This window comes from Electrophorus electricus, chromosome 3 (assembly GCF_041902795.1).
Source record: "Electrophorus electricus isolate QZ-2024a chromosome 3, ASM4190279v1, whole genome shotgun sequence".
Lineage (NCBI taxonomy): Eukaryota > Metazoa > Chordata > Actinopteri > Gymnotiformes > Gymnotidae > Electrophorus > Electrophorus electricus.
The window spans coordinates 24,749,046-24,767,646 of NC_137499.1; the positions used below are offsets into that span (position 1 = coordinate 24,749,046).

Consider the following 18,601-nt stretch of genomic DNA (forward strand, 5'->3'; position numbering starts at 1 on the left):
GAGAGGAACATACCCCAAACCATTTGAAAGGCATGCATTTATTTTTGTCTGTGGTAACACACATTTTCAGATCACCTACACAAAGTTAGGCCTACCTAACTTAGGGGCAGACATCAAGCTTTGAAAGAAAACACAAATATTTCAGAGAAAAGAAAGAGTCAGCATGTTTATTATGAAGACTGAAACATTCAATTTCTGTGAGAATAAAAGCCAGTTGCAATGAATGCATGAATATGTTCATTCTCATATCACTCACATTTATCACATAAAGCCTGTTTTCATCAATTCTATGGTTGATGACAGACATGCCTTTTGACAGACATGCATTTAATTTAATCTTTGGGGACATAAGCATTTCCCGACCTTATACATAAAGTTGGGCTGTGTTTAAGTGGCAGACAACAAGCACTGAAAAACCCCCAGAGCAAAGCAATAATCTGCACATTTATTATGTAGACTGAAATATTCACTTTTTGTGACAATGAAAGCCATTGACAACAAAGGCATGAATATGTTCATTCTCATATCACCCACGTGGATCCCTTAATGCTGCAAATCCATATCCCTGACTGGAGCAGGGTACACAGTCCATGACCAGGAGGAGAATGGTCCTTTATTGTACTGCAGGCCTTCTTTCTGGTACCTTTTGGCATAGATGTCCCCATGTTCAGAAGACAAGTATATTTTTCTGCAGGATATTTTTATTACTCTTGAAAAGCTTTCCTGCCCATTGCGGCATAGCTGACATACTACGCTGTGATACAGTGGGTCAGGGTGCGCCCCACAGCACTTCTGTAGAGGAGGATAATGGCTGCACTCACCCCAGCTCTCTTCAGCTTCTTAGGAAAGTAACATCTTTGATGGGCATTTTGTATGATGGCAGATGTGTTTAGTGACCAGGCAAGGTTCTGAGATTCTCCGGCTGTGCTGTTCAGACTGAGAGGACTGTAATTGTGTGTTTTCCTAAAGTCAACCACCAGTCCTCCAGTGATCAAATCTCATCTCTGTAGGCCACCTCCTCTTCAGCATACTTAACAAGCTGGAGATGGTGTGTTTGGCTGAATGGTCAAGTGTGAATAGTCGAAAGTAGTCAAAAGGTTGGGGAAGCACAACCTGTCCTCTGTGACCACTGAGTCTCTGTTTTTCAGCTAATTGATTCATTCATTTTCAACTAATTGATTAATTAATGTGGTTGTTCTATTGTTTTTATTGTATTTTAGCTCTTTACTGTATTTCTGTTTTGCAATATCCTCAATAGAATTTTTTGGAATGCATTTAACATGCTAAGAACATGCCATTTTACTTTATATGTGAAGGTTAATTGGACTAGTGACTACTTACTAATTATTTGGAGATTTCTTGTACATCACTTGCCATGTATTTCTATCTGATTTTCTTTCTGATATGAAATCTGACTGACTGTTTAAATGTAGAGTGTATAAAGATAGCTGACACTAGCTGACACCTAAAAAACACCATACATTAAGTTGTAATTAACATACTACGTTACTCCTCTGTTTTGGGGGATAGTTCCACTCGCCTTTGATTTTTGAGATGAACTGTGGGCCTATTGTATACTTTAACACCACTCTCACTCCCTCCGACTCCCTCCGTCTCTCTCTCTCTCTCTCTCTCTCTCTCTCTCTCTCTCTCTCTCTCTCTCTCTCTCTCTCTCTCTGCATGTCCCATTGTCCTGGTATCCCGCGGAGATTGGGTAGAATCCGAGGTAACGGAGGAATGATCTCTTATTCGCTCGCTCACGCGAAGAAACAGACAAAGAGCAGCAGCTGGGTCGCCTCTGTTTCCTCGTGCGCATCAGAAGCGTTATTTGAGAAATATCGTTTTCAGCGTAATGCTTGTGATGAAGACAACATTGCAGACTTTGAAATCCGATATTTAGAACGAAAGTAATTTATTTGTCTTGTCTAAATGAATACCCGTCTAGTTTAAACTAATTTCGGACCGTAAAAGTCACCCCCAGGCTTTATTAACGGCACCGGTGAAGATGCTTCTCTGTCTCGGAGCGTTAGCCTTCCTCGCAGCGTTGTGGGTCTCCGTGACTGCTGGTAGGAGCTGCGCCGAGTCGCGGCAGGTTTACGGGGAGCGGGGATACAGTCTGAGCACTGCCCCACTCATTCAAATCTCTGGTAAGCTTTATTCAGAAAACTCTGTTATCACACACACACAACCTTCACAAAACAAAATAATTTGCTAACATTTTTAAAATGTGTACTATATTATTCAAAGATTATTCTGAAATTTTGTCTGGAATACCTATTATTAGTCAATTGAACAAACAAACAAAAAATGCAATCAAAATCTGTTTCTTCGAAAGACTTAGTGCTGTCACCACTTCGTAGGTAACCTGGTGTATTTGTATCCGTTATGCTACTATCAGGATGCTACTTAACAAAGAACCTCGCCCACAATTAGCTGCGCAATTAGGCTATGTCTGTCTACCTGCTTTTCAGCAAAACCGTCTTTTTGTGTGTCTGTGGTTGCTACTCTGGGAAGTAATTTAATAAGACATGGGCACCCAACCCTCCTGTGTTTCTTATTTAATCTACTTTCACAAACACTTTTGCCAAGAGGTTTCATATGTGCGTGCGTGCGTGCCTGCTTCTGTGTATGGGGGGTGGGGGGTGTAGTGAAAGGTCTCGCTACTGGTCTAGTGCGCAATGTAGTGAAAGGTCTCGCTACTGGTCTAGTGCGTAATGTAGTGAAAGGTCTCGCTATTGGTCTAGTGCGTAATGTAGTGAAAGGTCTCGCTACGGGTCTAGTGCGTAATGTAGTGAAAGGTCTCGCTACTGGTCTAGTGCGTAATGTAGTGAAAGGTCTCGCTACGGGTCTAGTGCGTAATGTAGTGAAAGGTCTCGCTACTGGTCTAGTGCGTAATGTAGTGAAAGGTCTCGCTACTGGTCTAGTGCGTAATGTAGTGAAAGGTCTCGCTACTGGTCTAGTGCACAATGTAGTGAAAGGTCTCGCTACTGGTCTAGTGCGTAATGTAGTGAAAGGTCTCGCTACTGGTCTAGTGCGCAATGTAGTGAAAGGTCTCGCTACTGGTCTAGTGCGTAATGTAGTGAAAGGTCTCGCTACTGGTCTAGTGCGCAATGTAGTGAAAGGTCTCGCTACTGGTCTAGTGCGTAATGTAGTGAAAGGTCTCGCTACTGGTCCAGTGCGTAATGTAGTGAAAGGTCTCGCTACTGGTCTAGTGCACAATGTAGTGAAAGGTCTCGCTACTGGTCTAGTGCGTAATGTAGTGAAAGGTCTCGCTACTGGTCTAGTGCGCAATGTAGTGAAAGGTCTCGCTACTGGTCTAGTGCGTAATGTAGTGAAAGGTCTCGCTACTGGTCTAGTGCGTAATATAGTGAAAGGTCTCGCTACTGGTCTAGTGCGTAATGTAGTGAAAGGTCTCGCTACTGGTCTAGTGCGTAATGTAGTGAAAGGTCTCGCTACTGGTCTAGTGCGTAATGTAGTGAAAGGTCTCGCTACTGGTCTAGTGCGGAATGTAGTGAAAGGTCTCGCTACTGGTCCAGTGCGGAATGTAGTGAAAGGTCTCGCTACTGGTCTAGTGCGGAATGTAATGAAAGGTCTTGCTAATGCCAGCAGATGGTGGAGTGTTTAGTATTGGAAAAGGAGAAGAGAACAAAAGAGGGAGCTGAAGGTGTGAATAGAATTTGTCACTGAAAAGCTCTGCATAAAGAATTGTGTGTGTATGTGTGTGTGTGTGAATCAATGCACACATGCTCTCTCAATTTCTTGGTTAGCATTGTTTTGTGTATGTTTTTAGACATTTCAATGTGTAAACATTTCATGTAGTTTGATTTGTATATTGAGAGGTTTAATTTATTTCATTTTTAATATATTAAGATGTCTTTATTATATGAACGCATCAGGATCAAAATGACCCACAAAATCATCACTGTATACAATATATATACAATGTACAATACAGTATATATATACAATGTATACATGTTTTACAGAGCTTCTAGAACACATCAGTGTAACCATGTACAGAGGTTAACTGGTATTTCAAATAACTCCAAAGTAGAAACAGGTCATGTTCACCCATAATATAATATTTGCATTAAATTATAAAGAGTGATTTGACACGTTTTACACAATTTGATACTGGACATACTGTTTTCAGCTAATTCAAGTTATTTTCTTTGGATAATTTCAGTACACTAATGGTGGCTTGTAGCTGAATCAACTAAGGAAAGTATTTCTAATCCCAGCTGAAGTTGATCAATACTAGAAGAACTGATCAGTTTCCCAAAGACTGAAGAGTTTTATTGTCATGCTCAGTTTGTGGGTTTAGGTGTGTGTGTGTGTGTGTGTGTGCGTTTGTGTGCGTGTCTGTGCATATATGTGTGTGTGTGTGTGTGTGCGTGTGTGTGTGTGTGTGTGTGTGTGTGTGTGTGTGTACCAGGTAAACCTAATAAAACACACATGCCTAAAACATACTGTAGTCTGTAACTTTACACTTATAAAATACACACAAAATGCATATACACTAAAATAGGTAGGCTATTCTGAAAATACCTAAATGTTAAACTATGATGACAAAAAAGCACTGTAGCTTCATACTTTAGCTGGCACACTTCTTACTTATGCAAAGGAACTAGCTCTTTAATTGGTTGGTGGTTAATATGTATGCGTTGTGATTGGTAGGGGAGCACTTACGACTCTGTCCTCGGGACTACACCTGCTGCACCAGCCTGATGGAGGAGACACTAGCACACCAGAGTGAGGCTGACTTCCTGTCTGCTATTGAGGACACAAGTCAATTCCTGCAGACAGGCTTCACTCAAAGACGCCACAAGTTTGATGGTGAGTAGGAGTGTGAGTTCTCTGCTCATACCACATATCCAAATAAAGTTTTTTAAATTTTTTTATTTAACTTGACCAATTTTAACTCAAAGTTATAGAATATTGATTTATAGTAGCTGTCTTCTTCAAAACCACCAATCAACAATGATAAAGTCAAGTAGTCACATTTTTTCTCTTTACGTTCACATTACAAGCCACATCGTTCAATTCCGATTTTTTGCTCAGGTTGGCTTTGCCTATCTTGTTGGTTCACATTCATAATTGGAAGTGACCTAAATCTGTTTGTAATGGCAATGCATCTGTTCTCAGAAATCGCATGCATGTGCACAAGTTTTTGCACAAGTCACCTACCTCACCACCAAAAAAAACCATCACATCTGTGAAATGTCTCCTGGTATTAAAATTCAATTCTGCATTTTGAGCATTCTGCTCTGGAGGACAGTTCATTAGTTACACATGATCAGGTCAACAGAGCTAGATTTTCCTTTTTTCGCAGCGACTGTTGCCTCTGTTGTTGCTCCCCTCCATTGTTGTTTTGATAACAATAGCAATAAGCACATGGTTATAGACAAAAAGCCACATAAATTCGGATCCGCCTGTTCTCTTTCAAGGATGGCAGTGAATCTGCAAAAGTGACTCAAATTTAATTTGAAAGGATCAGATTTGTGTGCTCACACTGCCCTGACAAAATTAGATTTGTGACACATTAAGGCAAAAAAATTGGATTTGAGTCAGGTTGGTAATGTGAACGTAGCCCAAGTGTGTGAAACAGGCACTGCTTTTCAAAAGTCATGAAGATCCTGGAGCACTGCTTAATTCTGCCTCTGTGACTGTGGCATTAGTGTCTATTGGTCAGCACATTGCTTACATCAATACCCATCTCATTGATTATACCTACAGTGAACAACGAAGTCCTCTCTCTAGTTCCACACTGTTTACTCCCCTCAAAATTTGAGGTCTCTTAAAGTAAGCTTGCAGTAAAGTAATGCTTGCTAGTTTTAAAGTCGCAGTGTTGATGTGCATGACTCTTTTGTCACATGTGGCTTGCCATCTTCTCTGTGATAACAGAGTTTTTCCAGGAGCTGATAGACGTGGCAGAGAAGGAAATGAATCTGATGTTCACTAAGACATATGGCCATCTATATATGCAGAATGCAAACCTCTTCAAACAGTTATTCACAGAGCTGCGACGCTACTACTCAGGTTGGAGTGTTTGTGTATGTGTGTGTTTGTGTATTGACCATTCTTAAGTCTGCTGAAGAAGTACGAGTCAATAAAGGCCAAAAGAGATGGTGTGGTGTTGGACTGCTAGGGTAATCTATAATCTGATTTTTTTCACATTTGTACATTTTAATATTCAGTAATATCAGAAATGTGTGGATATACTTACAACTCACTGCTCAAAGTATGCCAGCTTATTAGGTCCAGCTATATGTCATTACCTAATAAAGTGGCCACTGAGTGCATGTGTAAGGGGCACGTGTGTGCTTGTAAGGCCTATTATGCCTGTAGAGAATGTGTCTGAGGCAGAGGTATTCAAAGTGTGGTGTGCAACACTTAGTGGAGCATGAATTAATTGCCCATGGAGGGGGTTGGCAGGAGAGAAATGAGAGAAAATTGCAAAAAAAATTTAAACTGTTTTATTTTTCATAATGTTTATTTTAGTTCAGGAGTGCCCCAAGTTCTCAAAACACTGACAAGGGTGCCCCCAAAAGAGCAAGTTTGGTCTAGGGGTGGAGCTTCATGTGTGTGTGCCTGTGTGCGTGTCATGAGAGGACATCAATGTTTGTCTGCATGCAGGTAGTCGTGTGAGTATAGCAGAGGTGCTGTCTGATTTCTGGGAGGCTCTGGTGGAGAGGGTATTTTCCCTGGTGAATCCACACTATCAGTTCAGTCAGGAGTACCTGGAGTGTGTGAGTAAACATGGGGAGCAGCTACAGCCATTTGGAGACCTGCCAAGAAAACTCCACACACAGGTAACGTCAACATATTCACACATCCTATCAGATCTACATGCAGGTAATGTGAACATATTCATACATCATATCAGATCTACATGCAGGTAATGTGAACATATTCATACATCATATCAGATCTACATGCAGGTAATGTGAATATATTCATACATCATATCAGATCTACATGCAGGTAATGTGAATATATTCACAAATCCTGTCGCCATATCTATATACAGGTTGACTTGAGAGGCCAAAACAGACTAAACTACTCATGTGAATAAGATACTCATTCTGTGGCCTCATACATTGGTGAAAGAATACATCTAGCTAAACTGTGCAGTATAACTAATGTGTCTACTAATCATTTTATTTCTCTCTGTCTCGCTTTATGTTCAGTTGACTCGTGCCTTTATTGCTGCAAGGGCTTTGGTTCAAGGGCTGGCCATAGGCCGTGACCTCATTAACAAAGCAGTCAAGGTGAGTGGGTCTGTGTGTTATTAAAATGTGAGTGTTTGCTTCTCACTTGCAACATCACCCTAACCCAAAGTGTGTGAATTCTGACCTTTGATCACACAGGGGAAGGACAATGCAGCTGATAGTTATTGAGAGTCTCCGGATAACTCATACTAATCAAAGCAGAAGAGATTATATATATATATTAATCATATACCTAATAACTAAGAACCACTGGGACACACTGGTACACAGGTATTTAATTAATCATATTCATTTTTTAGAATATTATATATATATACTCATACTAATCAAAGCAGAAGAGATTATATATATATATATATATATATATATATATATATATATATATATATATATATATATATATATATCTCTTCTGCTTTGATTAGTATGAGTATATATATATAATATTCTAAAAAATGAATATGATTAATTTGAGCTATTGAATATGCTCAGCGTATATACCCATAGTCAGTTAGCTTTTTATTACAACCAAATTTGATGTGTCTTCCTGAGCAGAACGGAAAACCACTTAAAACATATTATTGTATTTTCATGACCAACAGGATTTTTGACTAGAGGTCCCATGCACACCAAGTGTGATGAACTTCCCTACTGTTCTGAAGGAAATTTGCACCATGTGAGTTTTGAACAGGAGTAGGAGAAATAATGAACTTATAATGAGCCAGAAGGCAAGAATGGGTCTGCCCATTGTGAAGACAGGGTTGTGATGAATTTTAGGTGTTCATTGAATAGCTTAAACAAAACAATAGATTCAAAGCTTTTCTGAATGCCAGAAAGTTTGTCAATCTCTGTAACCTGGACCAAAAATACAGAACATACGTGAGAATGTGCGTTTCTGGACAGTAGTTTTGGAATAATAATACAATAAATAATTTATGTAAAATGAAATTAATAAAATCAAGAAGTAACTTTAGCCGATGTAATTTCTAGAAAGTTTATGAAAGAATGGAGAAAGAATTGAGAATGGAGGAAATGACTGTATGATGGGAAATGGAAGTATAAACAAAAATAAGTAGGGCAAAATCATTTTGCTATCTATGATCAAAAGAAGAGGTAGTAAGAGGGCTTTACAATGGATATTGTATTATAAAAGGGAAAGAAGTGAAATGCATAAAGAAGATTTTAACAGAGTGCATACTAGGAGTGTACACATTCAGCCTTGTACACATTTACTTAATGTGAAATAGGCCACTTTTATTTTGTATGGATTTCACTAAAACCTTGATCCTGGTTATGTAGCCATTTATTTTCCTTGTGTGATTTTTTTCAGTTTTCTGCTTTACAAACAGATTGGCATTTACAGTTTTTTGCAGTTTCCAAAACCCAGTTTGTGAAACAATGCCTCTTTTTGTCAGAACTTAACACAGACCAAGCAAAGCCACACACACATGTCTCACACCTTTGGAAAAAGCAAATACCTCATCCAAAACTCTATCTACTCTTGCCAAAATGTTTTTTGCATCCAAACACTACACACAGATATCAAATGGACAGCTTTTTCTACATGACAACCACACAATGATGTGATAATCGGAAAACACTACTAGCTTGTGTTTTTTTTCAGTGAGTTTTTTTCAGTGTGTAGGGCACAGCAGTCTGCTATAATGGTCTGTCATAGTAGTTAGACACATGTATTTTCACAAATATAGAGACTAATTCTACATATTCAGTAACATGTACACCATAAAATAAAACACAATTACAAGGGGATTTTTTGTTGTTGTTGCAGGAACAGTACTGCAACACACATGCTGAATCTACTATAATACACAGATATCGAAAATCAAAACTGATAAAATAGGCTTGTAAGTCTGACATAAAAAAATTAGGGTGCATCTTGTCTCCTATTTGGGTCTGGCCACAAGATATCATGGACATCACTGGCATTGTTCTCTCTGTCCAGACATCGGGGGAAGTAACGTCTGTGTCATATCCACCCCTGGCATGGTCCCTCATCAATGTCAATACAAGCTTCCTCCATTGCCTGGAGAAGGGGTATGGGCTGGTGGGGTTGGCGATCGCAGATGTTCCATCTCCATAGATCTTCGTCCTCCGTAAACCTTCCACCCCCGTATTGAAAAGATCGCCTCAATAGGATTTAGGAATGGCGTATATGGTGAAAAGTGAAGCACAAATCGGGGTGGTAGAAACTTATGTTGTCCCAGACGACAACTAACCTGGACTGCTGGACAGGTCCACCCCCCTGAATAAGTATATTGTGTAGTGTGTCAAGGAAGGTGATGATATGGGCAGTGTTGTAGGGAGCAAGAGTGATATGATGATAAATGACACCATTCTGGCTAATGGCTGAGTACATTCTGATGTTGTCAACACGCTGTGCAGGGATACTGATGGTGGCATGGTGTCCTTTGATGTTCCTTCCAGTGTGCCCTGTTTTGGCAGCTTCATCATTGCAAAGGAACTTGTGTTTCACTACAGCAACATCTAGCTCCATCACTCTCTGAAACCAATCATTACAGTATTATATTACAGTATGAAATAGGTATAAAGAAGTCAATATTGTGTGGCACAGGACACTGGAACACAGTACGAGTGAGAGAATCACATAGCATACTTGTACATATTTACAGGGCAGTCTTGCTGAAACAGTACCTGGTATAGCTGCTTGTCTTTTCAGGAAGTGGCAAGTGCAGATAAAGTCAGTGAATGGAGCTTGAACATGACATTGTCAGTAATGAGGTGCTGCTGTAGTTGTCATAAGCATATACTATTGTCTGCTCTGACCATGTTTACAATGGTCTCTTCCTACTCTGGGTTGAACAGCTATCTTCTCCCTCCAGCAAGTGGTAGTCTAGCAGTTCTGCAAAACATGATGTGAATGGTTTTTCAGAATTAAATGAAATGTTACTTTAGGTTACTGTAACTACTGATATGATACTACACACAATTGTGGTTTACACAATTCAGTTCTGCGAGTTCAGTAGCATGGTATAGAAAATAGGTCTACTTATTCTCATTTGGAAATGTCTGGAAGATGCAGCTCAGATTAGGCTGGACCTTCTGCCCAGCCCCCAAAAAAACTCAGCCCACGGTTGACCACATGGTCAACCAAAGTGGTCCAGATCTCATCTCTATTGGTTATTCCTCCTCTCCCTCATCTTCTTTATAGGGCTCAGGCTTTGATTTGATCTAAAGATTTGTAAAAAATAATCCAGCAGTGTTTTCACCTGTGAGGACTGGGTTTGGGTAATTGGTAAATGGCATTTACATGGAAGTGTTTTCCAAAAAAATACAGAGTTTTCAGTTTTGAATGATGTGTCTAATGTAGGGAACTGGGTTTTGCAAAAAGTGTGTTTTAGAATTGCTAAATGGGTGTAAGGCAGAGAATGTGTTTATGGTTTAGCATACCAGGTAAATAGATAGGCTTCATGAGTTAGTGGTTTCCAAAATTGTACTACAAGTACCAGTTTTTGGGTCTTAGAAACTGCAAAAAAGTCACATAACCTTGCAACAGTGGTCATCAAATATTTTAGGCCAGTTACTTCCCCTTATCAAGTATCAAATATATCCAAGTACTACTGACAAGGTACTGCAGAAAATTTCAAGGCAACTGTTTCAAAACTGTCTGCATTGGCTAGCTGGCTAGCTTTTGCTTACATATCATATCAGGGAGCCTACAGTACTATCTAACAGCTAAACAGAGAAGTTTACCCATGCCCAAAGTCCAATTTCCCATGCTTTACACAATGCCATTGCACCTGATTATCATAACATCTCTAACATTCACAGTTTAGCAATACAATATCAACCATTGCTTTCCAATCCTTATGTGCTTGACCAGTTGATTCCTCTGGGGTAGGCATGCACACCTGTGTTACCACAGTCTTATGATTCTATGTATTTGGACTCATTTTTGTGTTTGGAGAAAAATTTAAAGTTTTCTGTCTGTGTGTTTGTCTTTTGCCTCTTTCCCTGCCCATACTCTTCTTTCTTCTAGCTGAGCATCAGCTCTGAGTGTGTTGGTGCGCTGATGCGGCAGTGGTATTGTCCACTGTGTCGTGGAATGCCTGGCCTCAAATCCTGCCATTCACTCTGCCTCAATGTAATGAAGGGCTGCCTTGCCAATCAGGCAGACTTAGACTCGGAATGGAACAATTTTATTGGTGAGCAACAAAAAGGGGAGGGGTTAGCATTAGGGAATTTCCTGATCCATGTAAAATGCTCCGAATTATTCTCCAAATAAAGTTTGAAGTTAAAAGTTCAAAAGCAGAATTTTCTGGATGATCTGTACATTCCCTCACTAGTGAAACTTCAGAGAAAAAACACCGCTTATCATTTGCATTCATGACTGCACCACCCACAGCCACTGTTTGTTTGCTGTTTGCTTGTCACTGATTGCTGTAGATCTAATTTCACCAATTTAGACTCTACAAAATGTGATTTCCCAACTTTTACATGACCTCCTTTTGATCTAATTTTGTATTAACCCCAAAATATTTTTAGTATTTACATCCATCCTGTACTAATATGAAGATTTAGATTAAACAAGCCACACTTAGATCCCAACCATCAAGTTGACTGTCTCCCTGTGCCAGGGGCTGTCTTGTGTTTCCATGTATATGTACCTCTCACACACACACACACACACACACACACACACACACACACACACACACACACACACACACACATTTGTTCACACCATTTCTCCCTCACACTTTCTCACACAGACATACATTGTTCCCTTCATGTTCATACTACCCTCCTTCATGCATTGCCCTGGCCACACACACAATGTTCCCCCCTCATACCATGTTTAACAGTTAACAGTTTTAATTATTCTAAAGCTAAGTAATAATGGTCAACTCAAGTGCTTGAAACATCATAAAATATCATATATTTCCCTCTTTCTGTCACTTACTTGCTCACCAATGTTCTTCACTCAGACTCCCTAATTTCTCTGGCTGAGAGGTTGGCAGGGCCATTTAACATGGAACTGGCTGTTGACTCTGTTGCTGTGAAAGTATCTGAGGCTATCATGCACATGCAGGAGAACAGCATCACTATTTCCACCAAGGCAAGACATGCACACACACACACACACACACACCCGCGCGCGTGAATTGCTTGGCAAACTCAAACCACTAACCTGGGCAACAATTCGTTTTCTGCCTTTCTGCCATATTAATTCGTTTTTGTTTTTAAAGCACTTTTTATAAAGTGAGTTACAGATATCGGATATCAGATATCATGTACTGTTCATAAATGTAAAATGTAAAAATGTAAATGTAAATTGGCACATTATCTGTATTTCTCACTGGATAGTGCAGTTTTATGATGTGCAGATGTATGCAGATGTATTTTTTCCATTGTGTGATTTTTATAATGATAGTGATTTTATAATGATTTTATAATTATAGTGATAGGTTATAATGATGAAATTAATTGTTTTAGGATACCTATGTAATATTATTAACATATGTTGCCTGTAATCAAGAAAAACTTGTTTACATTTACATTACGTTGTTTACATTTGTATGCATGCTTTCTGCAGGTCTTTCAGGGCTGTGGAAACCCTCGTCCAGCACCTGGCAGAAACAAACGCTCACCTAGAGAACGAGAGAAAAAAAGAGAGAATGAAAGAGAGAGAGAGAAAGGCAGCAGGAAGCCATTCAGAACATACAGCTCAGAGGAGAAGCCAACTACTGCTGCAGGAACAAATTTGGACAGGCTGGTAAGAAAGAAAGGCAAAGTGAGAGAATTAATAGATTAATGTCTCAAGGCAAACTTTTTGCCACCTAGTTTAGATTTAGTATAAGCCATTGAAAGGCAGGAGAGCTTGCGATTCTTGTTTTTATTTTCAGAAGCTGTGAAAAAGTAGTTTTCTGTAGACAATGCAATGAATGTAAATGAAATGGATAGAAACCAGTGTAATAGCTGATAAATTAATTTAGGTTGATGCAGAATGAGTAAATAGGCTTTATACATTTTTTTGTATAAAGCTTTATAAAAATAAGTTCTTTTGGATGGTTTCCTTTGCTAATATTGCTGTGTACCTTTTTAATAGTTTGCATACATAAATGTTAATTTTAAGTTCCAAATAGAGGAGAATAATAAGCTCTATACTTTTTTATTGTTTGCATTCATGTTCAAATCCTATTATCAATGCTAAACTGATGATGGCCTCCAAAGTTATCTCTGAATGTGCTTCAATTAAGTTCAATCCACTGAGAACTGACTACATGTGCTGTAATTCTGATTGTGCTTTAAATGGATAACTCAAAACCGATTTTGATTAGGTTAGGTTAGAGTTCAAGGTTAAGTTTATGTTTTGCTAACCTTTTGGAGTAACCCTCCAGTTTGTAGCATGTTGCTCAAACACATCAGCAACTTTCTTCTTTTATGCTATTACTCAAAGATATGGCTCCCAGTCATCCTCTAGTGGCAGGAGTAAACCATTCCACATAACCACATAAGAAAATAAACTATAGAAGCTGAGTAGGCATGGGTTGTGGTTCCAAGCCAAAAAATTGAACCAACAGAAGTGAAAGGAAAAAATATACATTTCTTTCAGTGAGTAATTAATAGCTCCTACGCCTACACAGCTGTGAGCTTGTTCTGTGTTTCAAAGTGCACTCTCTAGAGCTGAGGAGTCACAGGTGTGATGCCTGATTTTTACTTATTTAAGCTATACATATTAGCTTAATATAAAGTGGATACAGTCACTTCAGTCTTTTTTTCACTATACCAGAAGTTGATACCAGAACTGTTCTAAGGTTTTACTGTAAGACTGTTATTGTATGACCTGTGTCCAGGTGTTATTGTATGAGCTGTGTCCAGGTGTTATTGTGTGACCCTTTTCCAGGTGTTATTGTATGACCTGTGTCCAGGTGTTATTGTATGACCCGTGTCCAGGTGTTATTGTGTGACCTTTGTCCAGGTGCTGGAGCTGAAAGAGCATCTGAGACCTATGAGGGGATTCTGGGTTTCATTGCCACATACCATATGTAATGATGACAAGATGGCTGCTGACGTCACCAATGAAGACCGCTGCTGGAATGGTCAGACTCGTGGGAGGTGTGTGTGTGTGTGTGTGTGTATGTATGTGTGTGTGTGGATTTTGAGGAAGAATAAATAGACTCTAAACCAGCATTGAGGAAGAATGTAGAGTGGTAGAATATAGCATTTAACATTCTACAGCTGTAGAACAATAGTTAGAAATGTGGAATAGAAATGAAGTAAGAAGTATTCTACACATTGAATACAAATGTATGGTATAATGTGTTTTATACAATTAATAGGTTCTCTTTTTAACATAATACAGAGGTTTAAACCTAATAGCCTGAATTTAGCATTTGCTTTTCAAGGTAGCCATTTTAGGCTAGATATTAATGATAAGGTAACAGACAGCAGGTGAAAGAGAGAGAGAGATTTCAGGTATCTTAAAAGTAAGTGATTATACCAAAGTGGAAAGAAACCCTCATAGAAACCTTTACTTTCCTTACAGCTAATCCCAGAAGCAAAAATGAATGAATGAATGAATGAATACACTCTAGCTGACATTATGTTTATTTTATTATTTTTCATGTTTACCATTTTTAAGCATATACTGTATGAGTCTTTAGGAACTTAAGTGTTCCTTACTATAACTTTAAATGCTGTTGAAGCACCCATAGATATCTGTTATAATTGGAAAAGATACACAAATGAATACACAAATGAAATGAGACAAAAGGATGTTAACCTTAAAAAGCAAGGCAATGGTTGATTTATAGCATCATGATAGCTTCGCACTTGAGAATACCTGTGTCCACAATGAAGTGAGTATTTAAGAAGCTTCAAACACCTGGACCTGGGAGATACTTGCTTTGTAGAGCATGAGATATATTTCTCCATACTTTTGTGAAGGATGATTCTCTGAAAGAGGATGACTTGATAGCATCCTGAGGACGCCAATCTTTGAGCCTATTAATAGGTGCCCTCTCCATACTAGCAAAAAAAGGCTTGCCAGAATAAAACTTCCATTGTTGTGAAACTATAAACATGTGTTCCTGGAGTTTGCTAAACATCATAAGAATATTGATTGGAATCAGATTATGTGGTTAAATTAGACAAAATAGAGCTTCCTGACATCAGGTAATAGATGGACTTGGTCTGAGAAGAGGGAAGGTCAGTGAAGAAAAAAAAAGTAAACTAACCCTCCACTGTGAAGTGTGAAGGTGCATCTGCAATTGAGGTCTGTTGAAGTTTAAAATGTTGAACTGGCCATGGTGTGTTACGACAGTTTGATGAGATTAAAAGCGTTTGTTGACTCTGATGTGGCACTGTTGTATGTACTGACTTTAATACAAAAACATGACTAATTTAAGAAAAATAGTCCCAATGTCTACTTAGACTGTGTCACCAAAGAGATTTTTTTCTGTTAAACTTGCTATTTGACACAAAATGCTAGAATTATTAACTTCCAGTATCATCCGCATTCCACTATCAGTGACTCTTTTTAAATGTATACATGTATGTATGAGTGTGTTTTCATTAGGTATCTGCCAGATGTTATGGGTGATGGATTGGTGAATCAGATTAATAACCCAGAGGTGGAAGTAGACATTGCTCGGCCCGATGTCAGAACACGGCAGCTTATTATGGAGCTCCGAGTTGCCATCAATCGCCTCAGACATGCACATAGTGGACAAGATGCTGAGTTCATGGATGGTGAGTCGTCTCTCCCCCCCCCCCCCCTTTTTTTTTTGAGTGTGATGTTCATTCGGCTTGTCCTTTTGGTGTGTGTGCGTGTGTGTGTGTGTGTGTGTACAGTTGATGCAGAGGACAGCAGTGGATCTGGAGAAGGGAAGGACCGGTACAGCGATGATTGGCCTGGCTTGTATTCCTCTCCACTCCGCCCAAGCCATGCCCACAAACCACTTCGCCCCAATGACAGGAGTCCCAACAAGTGGAATCGTGCTATTGAACCAATCAGATCAGCTTTCCAGAGAGATCCTCCTTCTTCTTCCTTACTCTCTCTCTCTTTTTTGCCCCTATCTCTTACCCTCCAGTGGAGATAGTGAGGTATTGCAGTTTGCTTTGAAATCAAGATCACTGAATTATGCTGAAACACTGTGGACTATGCAGAAGTCTTCATCTTCGAATAAAAACTTAAAGTCTGTGAGCACAAAAGCAAGTAGAGGTCAGAGAAACTCTAAAGAGGGTAAAGAGAGAATGAGAGGGAACCAGACAGAGTGGCAGAGAGAAAGATGGATTGAGGGAGGGATGAAATGATTAAAGGAGGCAGACATGGATAAACTCTATTCTTTCTACTATGTGTGATCACTAGCTGCAGGAAAAGTCTGTGGTTCAGTTTTGTAGGTGATAACTCATTGTGAATTTGAACATCCTTGTGCATTGATAATCTCACTACTTGTTTTTAATTATTTATTACTTAAGATTTATTTATTTTCATATTTATTTGTTTACTCTATTAGTGAATGTTTAATTTGCAAGTAAATGACTAGACTTATTTCAGTCTAGTCATGAAAAGAGGTTTTCATGTTGAGGTGTGCTAAAGCCAACTTGTAAATGTTTGTATTCACATCTAAATATAGGTGTGTGTGTGTGTGTGTGTGTGTGTGTGTGTGTGTGTGTGTGTGTGCGCGCGCATGTGTGCTTGTGTGTGTAAATGTGTGTTTGGGTTATGTTTTTTGGTATTTGGATTTGGATAGTGGTTCATCCATAGTTTTTATTACATTTTACATATAAATAAATTAACTGTGCTTTTTTTTTTTAATTCTCAAGTATCTCCATTTCCTGGAATGGTCCACTTTAAGTTTATGTTAGCAACATTAGTACTGCAGTAGACCATTAGTACTGCAGTAGTCAGTACTGCAGGGTTAGTACTGTAGAGTTAGTACTCTAGGTAGAGCAGTGAATTTTCTTACAGCTTCTTAAGGATGTGAAAGCATCTGCTTATTAATTTTGTTTTGAGAACAAAACAAAACAAAACCAGCGCCTGCTTAGTTTTATGATGAGCTTAAATGGGAGAGAAAGAGTGTTTAGTGTATACTCACTCTACCATTTAATCTTCAAAGAAATTAATGTTTTTAATGCCCAATATTGGATCAATAATCCCACTAACCCGGGATCACATTTGTAGTGTTTTAGCCAATTTAATAAAGGTCCTCTTGGAAAATATTGTCTGAATTAATATTCTTAAACTACTTGTGATATTCAAAAAGTAGACATTTACAACTGGCTGGAGCCGAGCCTGGAGACTCATGGAAGAGATTGGGAATGAAGGGAGCGCGTGGGATAATGAGGTTGCCGAGTCTGGGAAGAAGGAGAGTGGCTGAGAGGAGGTGGGGTAGGGAGACAGAAGAAGGGGAGGTGCTGGGATGAAGGGGGTAGATATAGGATTAAAGGGGGAGAGGCTGGGATGAAGAGGATAGTTATAGGGAAAAAGGTGGAGGGGCTGGGATGAAGGAGATAATTATAGGGATAAAGGGGGAGGGGTGGGGATGAAGAAGGTGGTTATAGGGATAAAGGGGAAGGGGCTGGGATGAAGGGGGTAGTTATATGATTAAAGGGGCTGTGGCTGGGATGAAGGGGGTAGTTATAGTAAGAGCTGTACTGTACAAGCAAATGGAATGCTACTTTCTTGTGTGATGGTTGGCTGGTCTCCCACCCAAAGGGACATGCCCACTCCAGTTTGGGTTCATAGCAAACACCTGCCTCACTCCATATCACCCACTTATTGATTCACTCACCTGTTCCTTGTTTTGTTTCTCATTATTCAAACCCACAGGTCCCTACAGACAGTGCTGCGCATTAGCAGACTAAACCCAAAGGTATTCAGATGGAGTACTACACTACGCTGTTCTTTCATATTTGTTTTCCTCTAGTCATTTTTGCCATGGCGAATAAAGAGCTATATTCATCTGCCATGCCTCTTGTTCCCTGTATATCGTCAATGTCACATCTTATAGCATTCTTTGAAGCTTTTCCATAGCCCATTGGTGATAGAAGGGAGACAATATTTAAAATGGAAAGGAGGCAGCCCTGAGGCAGCATTGGCTTCTGGGCATCAGGCCAGGGATGCCAGAAAACTTCATCCAGTGAGCTGAGACCTGGTACAAATATAATGAGAGCAATTAGGCATCAGCATGAGAAGATCATGAGATATGTCAAGAAAGCACAGCAACTACTGACTAGAGGGGAGAATGTTTGGGATTCACCAATATCAAGTTCCATGAAGGAAGCACAAACCAAAACTAATCCAGGTCAAATACACAGAGATTCACAGGCATCATTTATGCTGGGGATGCAGGGGACATGGACATGGAGATGTACTTTGAAAA

The 18,601-nt window shown here is 39.4% G+C and overlaps 1 protein-coding gene across 1 annotated transcript; it reads left to right on the forward strand.

Annotated features, from left to right (window-relative positions):
* The first annotated feature begins 1,748 nt into the window (after positions 1–1,748).
* On the forward strand, positions 1,749–17,436 carry gpc2 (glypican 2). Its single transcript, XM_081710762.1, has 11 exons — positions 1,749–2,147; positions 4,678–4,836; positions 5,905–6,039; positions 6,637–6,812; positions 7,191–7,271; positions 11,251–11,416; positions 12,200–12,330; positions 12,808–12,987; positions 14,194–14,330; positions 15,793–15,965; positions 16,068–17,436. The coding sequence occupies exons 1-11, from the start codon at positions 2,006–2,008 to the stop codon at positions 16,313–16,315; spliced, it is 1,728 nt and encodes a 575-aa protein (XP_081566888.1). The 5' UTR covers positions 1,749–2,005; the 3' UTR covers positions 16,316–17,436.
* The last annotated feature ends 1,165 nt before the right edge of the window (positions 17,437–18,601 follow it).